The sequence below is a fragment of the Phascolarctos cinereus genome, unplaced genomic scaffold (assembly GCF_003287225.1).
Source record: "Phascolarctos cinereus isolate Bilbo 61053 unplaced genomic scaffold, phaCin_HiC Scaffold_5;HRSCAF=322, whole genome shotgun sequence".
In the NCBI taxonomy this organism is placed as follows: Eukaryota; Metazoa; Chordata; class Mammalia; order Diprotodontia; family Phascolarctidae; genus Phascolarctos; species Phascolarctos cinereus.
The window spans coordinates 479,838,579-479,850,649 of NW_027555958.1; the positions used below are offsets into that span (position 1 = coordinate 479,838,579).

Here is a 12,071-nt window from a genome sequence, read left to right on the forward strand (position 1 = left end):
AAATAGAAATTGAAAGAATCCACAGATCTCCTCCTGAAAGAGATCCCCAAAAGGAAAACTCCTAGGAATATTGTAGCCAAATTCTGGAATTCCCAGGTCAAGGAGAAAATACTGCAGGCAGCCAGAAAGAAACAATTCAAGTATTGTGGAAACAAAATCAGGATAACATAAGATTTAGCAGATTCTACATTAAGAGACTGGAGGGCATGGAGTATGATATTACAAAAGGCAAAGGAGATAGGATAATAACAAAGAATCACCTACCCAGCAAAACTGAGTATAATCCTTCAGGGTAAAAAATGGTCATTCAATGAAATAGGGGACTTTCAAGCATTCTTGGGAAAAGACCAGAGCTGAATATAAAATTTGACTTTCAAATACAAGACTCAAGTGAAACATGAAGAGGTAAACAGGAAAGAGAAGTCATAAGAGACTTATTAAAGTTGAACTGTTTACGTTCTTGCATGGAAAGATGATATTTGTAACTCATGAGTCCTTTGTCAGTATTAGGGTAGTGAGAGGGAAAAAATTATATGTGTGTATAGACAGATAGATAGAGGGCACAGAGTGATTTGAAGATGAAGGGGTAATATCTGGAAAATAAAATTAAGGGGTGAGAGGGATTATACTGGGAAAAAAGGAGAAAGGGAGAAGTAGGGTGAGGTAAATTATCTCACATGAAACAGACAAGAAAAGGCTTTTACAGTGAAGGGGAAATGGGGGAAGGTGAGAGGGATGAGTGAATCTTATTCTCATAGGATTTGGCTTAAGGAGGGAATAATATACACAATAGGGTATGGAAATCTATTTTACCCTACAGGAAAATAAGGGGGGAAGGGGACAAGAGAGCAGGGGGTTGATAGAGGGGAGGGCAGATTGGGGGAAGGGATAATCAGAAGCAAACACTTCTGGGGAGGGACAGGGTCAAAAGAGAGAATAGAATAAATAGGGGGTAGGATAGGATGAAGGGAAATATACTTAGTTTTCCACAACATGATTACTATGGAAGTGTTTTACATGACTACACATCTATAACTTGTATTGAGATGCTTGACTTTTCAATGAGGGTGAATGGGGAGGGAGGAAGGGAGAAAATTTGTAACCCAAAGTTTTAAAAACACATGTTAAAAAAAAAAAAAAAAATAAAAATATGTGAGATGCCCAAATTTAGAGACTCTACCCCAAATTTTCACATGGACTATTTGTGCCCCACCTGTGATAGAATATTCTGAGCTCATATTGGACTGATCAGCCATAGTCTGACACACACATAGTGATATAATTTTGGTCATCTTTGAGAGTGAAGGACAACAACCAATAGTAATGGTGATCAGTCAATCAATCAATAAACATTTATTAAGTTCCTATTATGTGTCAGGCACTGGGCTAAGAACTGGGGATGCAAAAAGAGGCAAAAGACAGTCCCTGCCTTCCATGAGCTCATAACCTAATGAGAGAGGGACAACAAATGAACAATTACGTACAAACTATATACAGGATAAATGGGAAGTAATGAATAGAGGCAAAGGCATTAGAATTAAGACAGACTGGGAAAGGCTTCCAGTAAAAGACAAGATTTTTGCTGGTACTAAAAGAAAGCCAGGGAGGTCTGTAGCCTGAGGGGAGAAGGGAGAGCATCCCAGGCATGGGGGACAGCCAGAGAGAATGCCCAGGGCTGAGAGATGGAGGGTCTTGTTCATGGAACAGCCAGGAAATGAACATCAACTGGATCAAAGAGTTCTTGGGGAGGAGTAAGATATAAGAAGACTGGAAGAGGAGAAGAGGACCAGGTTCTGAAGGGCTTTGAATGACAAGCAAAGGATTTTGTATTTGATAACAAAAGTGACAGAGTTAGAGTTTATTGAATAGAGGGGTGAAATAGTCAGACCTGTGAAAAATCACTTTAGTGGCTGAATAGAGAATGGACTAGAGTGGGGAGACACTGGGGTTGTACTTGAGGGGTGTAATAAAACTGGAAACAACAGGCCTTGGCACCATATTAGATATGGGGGATGAGCGATAATGGGGACTCCAAGAGGACACCTAGATTGAGAGCCTGAGGAAAGCGAATGGTGGTCCCCTTGACAGTAATATGAGGGAGGCTAAGGGAAATGAGAATGAGTTCAGTTTTGAGCATGTTGAGATGTCTACTGGACATCCAGTTTGAGATATCTGAAAGGCAGCTGGAGATTGGAGGTCAACAGAGAAGCAGGAAAGGTAGATTTTAGAATTATCAGTATTAAATCCATGGGAGCTGATGAAATCATCAGGGAACCAGTATTTCAGTAGATGAGAAGAGGGCTCAGGACAGAACCCTGTGGGACACCTAGGGTTAGTGATCTGGCTGAGGACCCAGCAAAGGAGACAGAGAAGGATCGCCAGAGAGATGGTGGGAGAACCAGAAGGGAGAGAGGTGTCTGGAAGACCTGGAGAGAAAAGAGCATAGAGGAGAAGAGGATGTCTTCCAGTGCCCAAGGCTTCAGAGAGGTCAAGGAGAATGAGGATTGAGAAAAGGCCATTGGATTTGGCCACTAAGAGATCCTTAGTGACTTTGGAGAGAGCACTTTCAGCGGAATGAGAAGATCGGAAAGAGTGAAGAAGAGAGTTGGAAGAAAGCAAGTGGAGGGCCTTTGCTAGGAATTTAGCCAGGAAGGGCAGAAGAATCATAAGACGAGGAGCCGAACATTCCTCGCACTTGCGTCTAGTGCCTTCCTTCCATCGCCTGCTGGGGGCAGCTTGTTCTTGAGGGAACGGGGCAAGGGGCTTCTTCGGCTGCTCGACAGCAACTCCCTGCCATACTCTCCTAGCCAGCTTTCTCAGGTGAGAAGAGCGCCCCTCTAGCCTGCTATCTTCTATCTGTCCCAAACAACATCTTCCACCCTTGCCAACACAAGGTAACTTCTCCTCTCACCTGGGCCGCCTCTCAGACCCTTAATTTCTTCCTCCTTATAAATGAACTGCGTGGTCTCGGCCAGTCACCTACTCTCTCTGAACCTGTTTCCTCATCCATTAAATGAAGATAACCCTCGTTCAGCCTTCCTTCCTCAGTCAATCAGCCACCAAGCATCTATTAAGCTATCAGTGAGAATAAAAAGACAAAAGAGAAACGATCCCTCCCCTCAGGCAGCTCACATTTTCCTGGGGTGAGAGCACGGAAGGGGGTTGGAGCCATCATTCTCAGCCACCAAGAAGGTCCCTGGCTGATGTGGGCTCCTTATCATGGTGCCTGGAGAGGCGCGTGGTACAGGAGATGTGAGCCAGCCGAAGTCTTTGGAAGCCTGGGGAATCAAGACCTCCCCCTGACGCCGACCCTGTGTGGGGACCTGAGTAATGAAGTCACTGAGCGGGCTGTGGCCCCGGTGGCTTGGGAACCAAGATTGGGAGATATGCTGCTGATGCGCATCGCTGGAGGGAGGCAAGGAATCCTCAGTTTCCCATTCCGAAGAAACCAAAGCTCAAGGCAGCAATAAAACCAGCACTTCCACTGCACTTTAAAGTGGGCAAGTCCCCTTATAGACCTGCTCGCCCATGACTACCCTAACCCCTAGGTGAGGGAGGCACCACAGCTATTATATAGGAGCTCGGGTTTGCGCCAGGGGCCGGCTGAGGATCTGAGGAAGGAATCGCGGATGTTTCTCTCAGAGAAGAGAAGGCTGGGGACTGTGGCTCGCGATAGATGAGTTTGCTTCCAAGCTGGGTTTGTTTGTTCTGTGGAATTAGGGAGATCAGGCTTGCCAGGTTGGGCTCTAGAAAGAAGCAGCTTGGCCATGAATGGGGGAAATTGCCAAGAGGTCGGAATTGGTTGATGTTGTCCCCAAGGGGTTGCCTCAGAAAGAAGGGGCGGGGGGAGTTCCCTTTCATTATCGGGTTCTTTTTTCTGTATCGGTTAAAGTAGACTGCGGCTGAGGCTTCTTCCGACTTTCCATTCCTTCTACTCTGCGAAAACGCAGGCTCAGAGAGGTCAGGCGATTGGTCCCAAGACACACAGCCAGTGTCAGACAAGGGAACCCTCTTGATTCCCAGTTAGTCACTCCAAGCCCTGTTTGACGCGTATTTTCATGTTATCCTTCACAGGGATCCTGGAGACCGAGGGGAACCTTCTCACCCAGCCCCGCCTCGCCCCGGCTCCCCGTGGCAGGATTTCTAACTCCAGACCGGTGATGGAGATCGGAACCGTTCACCTTGGAGTCCCATCTTCCCCCTGGCTCCACTCCCTCTGCTTCATCCTAGAGCACCATTGGCTCACTTCCCCTGACTCCCCAGAGGCGCCGCGGCCCTCGGAGTGGGAGAGGGGCGGGAGGCAATGCCTGGCCAGCCTCCAATCTCCGAGTAGGAAGGCGCAGGCGTCGCTTGGCTTCCATTGGCCAGTGTCAGCCTTTCACCTGGGGCACACCCTGCCCAGGACTGCCTAGCCCCTCTGGCCCTGCCCTCGGGCCCCTCAGAGCAAAGTCCGCTGATAGTGCTCTCTGAACTGTAGTCGCTGCGGGTCTGATAGGACGCGGCTGCCTGTGCCAGCTTCCTGCCCCCAACGGACGGACAGACGCCCGGACGCCTGGAAGCCCGTGGGGCCCCCTCCCCTCCCAGCCGCGCCCTCTGACCAGCCAGGATGCCGCTGGGACTTCGGAGCAAGAAGAAAGCAGGGTTCAAGGACACTTCCAAGTTGATGGAGGGCGAACGGGCTGCTCAGAGCGCTGGGAGCGCCCAGTCCCTGCCCTCGGAGCTCCAGCCCAAGCCCAAGCCGGTGTTCCACACGCAGCTGGCACACGGTAGCGCCACGGGCACAGTGGAGGGCTTCTCTAGCATCCACGAGCTCTACGCCAAAATCGCCCAGGTGTTCGAGATCTCGCCCTCCGAGGTAAGGAAGGACACGGGGTCAGTGCCCGGGCGCGCTTCACTCGCCTCGGCTGGCTGTTGCTTCGATGCCACGCAGACGGCCGCAGACCCCCTCCCCCGGCTCTAGAGGCAGGATCCCTATGCTTCGAGGGCAGAGAGAGACCCACCTCAGACGTCATCCTGTAGGGCCCCCTCATTTCTCAGATGAGGAAACTGAGACCTGGAGACTTGAGACTTGCTCTCGCCTCCCAGGAAGTAAAGGGCAGACCCTGGGACTCAAATCCGGGTCTCTTTCTCGGCTTCAAATCCCTTTTGAAGATTCCGACCAGTTTGTCCTCGGGCAAATCATGTAGTCTTCTAGAGTCTCAATTTCCTTATCTGCCCAATGAAAAGGTCCGACTGGGAGGCCTCGGATGTTATCTTCAGCTTTAGAGCTACCATCCTCGGTGGAGGGGCAGGCGGAAAGAGGCCGTCGTGGCCATAGTCAAAGAGGGCAGGCGCCTGAGAGTCAGCAGAGACCAGAGTCCACAATCCATCCATCTCTCAACATTTATTAGCTTCCTGAATCCAGGAGCCAAGTCGCTCAGCTTTCCTGGGCCTGACAGGTCTCTTCCCTTATCTGTGAAGCAGCTAATCACGCGCCGGTATCACTTAGGCCACAGGATTCTTATGCAGACTGAATGAATCCTGCTGCGGCTCTCGAAATTTTTGGTCTCAGGACCCTCTCACTCTCATATAAATGATTGAAGCCCAGTTTCCCCTCCCCCGCTTCGGTTTATGGGTGTTCTATCTGTATTCACTATTTTAGACATTTAAACATCTTAGTAGTCTATGAAAATAGTTTTGATCTCAGCGGGTCCCTGGACCACACTTTTAAAGTGGTAATGTATTAAAAGTGCTCTCTTAAGAGGCAGTGTGGGGGCAGTGGCTAGAGGTCTCAGAGTCAGGAATCCCAGGGGTCAAGCGGACTGAGACACACTAGATGAGTGAATAAATAACCTCTCAGCACCTCACACTCCAGGTCTAAAAGGGAGTTTCTTCTCTGCATGCTGCAGGGGTTTCCACTCTGAAAATTCTGTTCCCTGAGAGTTTAAAAATCAATGCAAGGCACAGTGCATTAGTTTTTAGGGCCGATAGAGAAAAGAGTAGGAATTTGTCTGGAGCAGGTTGGAAAACGGGAAACCCATCTCCCGGGTCCCAGACGCAAGAGGCGAAGATAAAAGCTGGAGTGTCTTGGAGGCTCTGGAAATGGTCCTTGTTCCCCGACGCCAATCCGAAGGTCCGAGTACTTGGCCGGAGAGTGAGGGGTCTGCCCCTTGGCTGTGAGCACCTGCTCGGGGGAGGGCAGTCAGGACCTCCTGGCCTAGGCTTCCCCCTTCCGCTCAGATTCTTCCCGGAGGAACCAGAAGCCCTGCTTCGGCAGCACTTGGGGAGCCAGGTGAAGCGCCATCTCCGAGCAGAGCCAAACGAAGAGCAGCTTCCCTTTCCTCTAACCCTTGCTGTTTGCCGCATTACTCCCCCCCAACCTTGCCCCCACCCCACAAAAAAAAATTGGGTCACCACGACTGTGGGACCAGTCTAAACACTTTAATTCACAGAGGGAAAGGACAGTGATGATAACGTCTAACCCACAGGCATTGAGTACTGAGGAAAAGCTTGCCGTCCTGGGCTGAAACGCTAATTCTAAGGCTAACCTCACTACCCGAATGACCTTGACTAAATTCCTTCCCTTCCCTGAGCCTCGGGCTCCTCACCTGTCACTTGAAGGCCTGTGATCTTCCTTCCAGCTCTAGAGTAGAGATCTCTGTCGGGCTTTGAGCCGTGCAGAAGGCTTTTTGGTATGGCATTCGTGAGGCTCCAATGGATTTGTGATCTCATCTATATCGACCAACCAATCAACAAGCATGCTGTTGTAAGTGCCTACTGTGTGCCAGGCACTATGTCAAGTGCTAGGGAAACAAAGAAAGGCAAAACCAGAGCCTGCTGTCAAGGAGCAGTGGGCATTGGAAGGGAGCAGACACATGTAAACACATAGCTACATGCCGGAGACAAGAGGGGAAAGAAGGTAGTGTCAGAGGGAAAGGCTCAGCTGGCTGAGAGGAAGGAAGGAGATGGCTGGTCCCTCCTTCTGTGATGACTCTTGACTGTGGCCTCCCATGATGGCCAGTCACTCTCAGAGTCTCTTGTCTGTGGCCTCCCAAAAAGTGGCCCCAGAAAGTCTACCCAATGTGGCATCAGCCTCTGTCACTTTGTTTTGACATCTCTAGATTACCAGTGAAGCACTCAAGCTGCCCACAGCAGGTAGGTAGCACAGGCATTACTTACTTCCATTTTACAGGTGAGGAAATGGGGATTCAAATCAAGTTGAGATATTTATTAAGTGCCTGCTATGTGCCAGGCACAGTGCTAAGCACCAGGAATATGAAGAAAGGCCAAAAAAAAATAGTCCCTGCCCTCAAGGAGCTCACAGTCTAATTAGGGGGAACACCATGGAAACATGACGTGGGGGGATAGTCTTAGTGGGAAGGTGTAAGATTCAGAAGTAGTGGGGTCTCAGAGAGCTTGTGACTTGTCCAAGGTCACACAGTCGGTAGCTATGATTTGGCCTTGGGTTCTTTCAGCTCTTCTTTATGCTATCTATAGCTCCCTTTCTATATATTTGTTTGCATGTTGTCTGGCCCATTCAATTGAAAGCTCCTCGAGGGCAGGGACAGTCATTTGCCTCTTTTTGTATCCCTAGTGGTTAGCAGATGCCGGCTTGATTGAATGAATGAATACTACACAAACTACTATTCAAAGGATAGTCAGCAGCATTAACATAGGGTTGGCATCTGCCCTGGACAAACTATGCCTGGAGAGAAGGAGGTTGACTTTTTCAGCTGATGGTTTAGTTAATTCGGTTTGTAGAATGATCGCTTAGGCACTGAAGCATTCAGCTTTGGCTCGGTACCCAGTAGGCACCCATAGAGGGACTATGAGATCTGCCTGTGCTGCCTATTTGTTTGGGGTGACAGGCAGGGTGGGAGAAGGTGTCAAGCACTTTTTCTTGGTGTGAGCCAGGGGGGAACTTATCTCCTCTTCAGTTCTAAAAACAATCCAAAGCCCAGGTGGCCTTGAACCAGTGGGAAGCCACTGCCAGGGCTTTGAGCTGGCCCCATGGCCATAGCCCTCCATCTCTTGTTCCCTATTGTTTCTGCATTTCTGCTGAGGAAAAAGTGGGGTCAAGGCAAAGAACATGAAAGGGAACTTTCAGTGTAACATTTTGGAGCTCCTCAGGGCTCGTAGAAGTGCCCAGCAGCAGATAGAAGTCCAGAAAACCAGTCATTTTATGATAGTGAGGTAGAGAAATGAGGAAAGTCACGCCAAGAGCAATTTCTGAATGAGATCCTATGAACTAAGACCTGTGTACAAATTCCACCTTTAACACTGACCAGCTGTGTTACCATGGGCAAGCCATTTAATGTCTGTTTGCCTCAGTTTCCTCATCTGTTAAGTGAGGAGATTGGATTGGCTCTGAGGTCCCTTCCAGCTCTCTGACCCTTTCATCTATGACATGGAGACGGGGGAAGAGAATTGTCCTGGAAGACAGGGGTTCAGGTCTCCCCTCTCACCCACTGGCTGGGAGACCAGGAAGTCCTTTAGCCTCCAGAATGTCAGTTACAGAACAGTGGCGGAGGTACGGACTGTCTTTCCTCACTGAAAATCCCACATGCCAAAAGTCTAACAAGCCACACAAAACAAATAACTCAACCTTTAGGTACCCAGCTGATCAGATGGGTCAGTTGGTCTTCCTGAGGTTTTGGGGGACATCCCTCCCAACCTCCTGGGACAGAAGAAGGTCTTGGAATTACAGGACCCAAGTTTGAATCCTAGCCCTGTCACTTTTGACCTGCCTGACCTTGGGCAAACCATTTCATGTCTCTAGACTCCACTTTCTTCAACTTTAAAATGAAAGGATTAGGCCAGATGGCCCCTGAGTCTTCCAAGTATAAGACCTGTGGCCTAGCACTCTTGAAGGAGAGGAGACTTCATAGGGCGTGGCTTGAAGGATAGAGCCCTGACCTGGGCACTGGAAGGCCCTGAGTGGTAGCTTTTGACTGCAAACCTGGGCAAATTCTTTCAACTCTCTGAGCCTCAATTTGCTCATTTGTAGAATGGGGATAATAATCCTACCTATCTTTTTTGATTCCTAAATGTAAGTTGTTATTTATTTTGCTCTTTTACTAGAAGAGGGCTGAATGGATCGAACAGGTTATTTCTGTGAGCAGTGTTGGAGTTCAGGGATACTTTTTTTTATAGGTGTGCACATTTCTCACACCAAGTTCTAGCCAAAGGCATTGATGCCTCTCAATGGTGTCTCAGGTCTAAAAAACAAACAAACAAACAAAGATTAAAAAATCCCCAGGCCTCACAAACTAGAGGAAAGGCATCATTGGATTAGTTTACTGTTCATTCCATCGTGAGTAACTCAGTTGATCATCTAGAAAGAAAAGTAACTTATTAAAAAAGAAGTGTCTGGTAGCACATTCCCTTCCCCTTCCACTCCTCCAGAAAAGACAGTGGCATTCTGGGCTTTCGAGAAGTCATCTGGGTCAACAGAGCCAGAAGTGTTGGGAAGAGAGATGCCTGGCCTTTCTCTGGGCCCTGGCCAATGAGGATATAAATAGCTTTGTCTGAAGAATCCTGCTCCCTTTCTTTACTGAGGGAGCAGACAGGAAAGCAGCAGCTTGTGGAAGTGATCTGATGTCAGAGTTCATGACTGTTCCTCCAGAGCTCTCCTTTTAGAGTTCTATTTAAAACCCTAGAGCAGAAACCATAGTTGTATGTAAAACCATCTATCAACAAGCATTGATTACTTGCTTACCTGGTGCCAGGTACTGTCCAAGGCATTGGGGGTTCAAAAACAAGGGAAACAGGGAGCGCCTCTGAAAAGGTTCAAATAAAGGCCTCCAGGGACTGAGTTCCTGCAGGCATTGGGTGGGGGGCTTCTGGCCTTCGAAGGAGCTCACTGATGCTCCCAGTGACTTTGGAGGAAATGTTGACACAGGTTAGTTTTCAGTGAAACCTGCTGGCCAGCGTGTCCACAGGGTCATGCTTTAGGCATATGCTTAGGAGATCACCAAATGAAAGATTCAATTAGAGGAGAGCTGAAGGTGAAAATGAATGTTGTCTACAGAACATGGGAAATGAAAACCCCAGGCTCCATCTTTTCTTGTATAAAATGTCTAGCACTGTCCTGGAAGATGCAGGGAAGGAGTTCATTAAATTCCAATTCAATTTTTGTCATATAACTGGTCATATAAAGCTTTCTTGCTGATTTTAAAAGGAAATTCCACACGGACAGGTACTGTTGCACAGACCCATTTAAAATGGACACATATTTCATGGAGGATATATCTTTTTACCCTAATTTTTGTTACATTGTTTGAAATGTTAAGGTCCAGTGATGGGGAGGATTCAAAGTGTGGCTTTTTAAAAAACAAAAATGTGACTTTTAAAGGGGGCCCTTCCAGAAGCAGACATATCACTTCCCCGGAGGTTGACGTTTTCAAAAACTGGAACTGCTGCGTATTTTTGTTTTTGAATAGATTTCAAATACTATTATCCTGCACTCGATTGTATGCATGTTCTTATTTTTGTTAGGCGGCATTTTTCTAGATTAGAGAGAGAATTGTAGCTTGACTGCTTGATGGGTACCAGTGAGACCTTGGGTAGTTCACTTGATTGCCAGGGCCTCAATTTACTTGTCTGTAAAACAAGGAGGTAGGATAAGATCACAGAATCTAAAGAGTTAGAAGAATCCAACCAATGGCTGAGAATCTCCCCTACAGTATTTTCCACAAGAGGCCACTCACCCTTTGCTGGAAGACCTCTAAGTGAGAGGGACTTCGTAAGACATTCCAACCTACTCCTGGAAAGCTTTGATTGTTGCCTTGGAAGGGAACCTAGAAGTGTTCTAATCCAAACCTACCTGAAGCATAAACTCCCTTCGCCACAGAAGCCACAAATGGTCATCTCGTCCCATGAGGAGGCGCCCATTGGCTTGGCTGTTGTTAAGTCCTGTGGAGCTCCAGATACCTCCTTGAACCCTCTCCCCTCAGCCACTTCCCCCCACAAATGACTAAACCACTTTTGGGTGGTCTTACACTTAACGCCTTCAGAATGACTGGCCACCTTCTCTCCAGGCTCTATGGGCAATGAAACAGAAATCGACATTCTTTTTCTGTTTTGGCACAAACGACTCTTTTTTGACTTGATTTACCAGCCAGTCTTCAAAGCTAGGTGTCACTCGTGAAAGCAGGCGTTTTGAGAAAGATTTCATTTTCATCGCAGAGATAAAAGTTCTGCAAAAATATCGGTAGGCACAGGTGGCTGCTTGAGAGAGAACCAAGAGGGTTATAACTTTGGTGGCACCCTCTACAGCATGGTGCAGAACAAGTGAGCTCTAGTGCTATGTGAACCATCTGGTGATGTTGGTGAATGAAGGAATCAAGCATGTATTAAGTGCCTACTATGTGCCAGATATTATGCTCATTGCTATACAGATATGATCAGTTTTAGCTTCACAACAATCTGGGGAGGTAGGTGCTGTTACTATCCCCACTTTAAAGTTGAGGAAACTGAGGCAGACAGAGGTGAATGACTTGCAGAGTCACACAGCTAGGGAGTGTCTGGGGCTGGATTTTAATTCAGGTCTTCCTGGCTCCTGGTGCAATGCTCTATCCACTATGCTAGCAGCTACCTCAAGGGGTGGAAGCCTGGCATATGTGTAGTCATGCAAAACATATCACTAATAGTCATATTGTGCAAGAAAATATAGACAAAAAACTCAAGAAGAATAAAGTTTAAAAAAGTATACTTCGATCTGTATTCAGACACCATCAGTTCTTTCTCTGAGGATGGATAGCATTTTTCATCCTAAGCCCTTCAGAGTCGTCTTGGATCATCGTATTGCTGAGAACAGCTAAGTCATCTACAGAAGAGGCTTAAATTTTAATAGGGGCAGAGAGCACATAAAAAGGAAGATGGAAAGTTGGGGGTGGGGAGGGAGAAGGAGCTGCAGGGACAGAGTGAACCTCCCTGGGAAGAGGGAAGAACCAGAGTGATGGAGAAAGGCTGAAAAGCCAAGAGAGGAATGAAAACCTTCAGGAGATGATAGAATCAGAAGATGATTCTGATATGCGCACCCAGGTGACCTTCGACTTCCAGGAGCAAAGGACATTGGGGAACCTGTCTCT

General features: G+C 47.7%; 1 protein-coding gene across 2 annotated transcripts in view; it reads left to right on the forward strand.

Moving 5' to 3' along the window:
- Nucleotides 1-4,355: 4,355 nt before the first annotated feature.
- GIPC2 (GIPC PDZ domain containing family member 2) overlaps nucleotides 4,356-12,071 on the forward strand; it is an 89,655-nt gene continuing 81,939 nt past the window's right edge. Inside the window, exon 1 of one of the 2 annotated variants that reach the window (XM_078156732.1) lies at nucleotides 4,356-4,855. In XM_078156732.1, the coding sequence (XP_078012858.1) occupies nucleotides 4,607-4,855 (249 nt within the window). In that variant the 5' untranslated portion in view covers nucleotides 4,356-4,606. The remainder of the gene's footprint in view (nucleotides 4,856-12,071) is intronic. The other variant, XM_020968517.2, reaches the window with a different exon arrangement.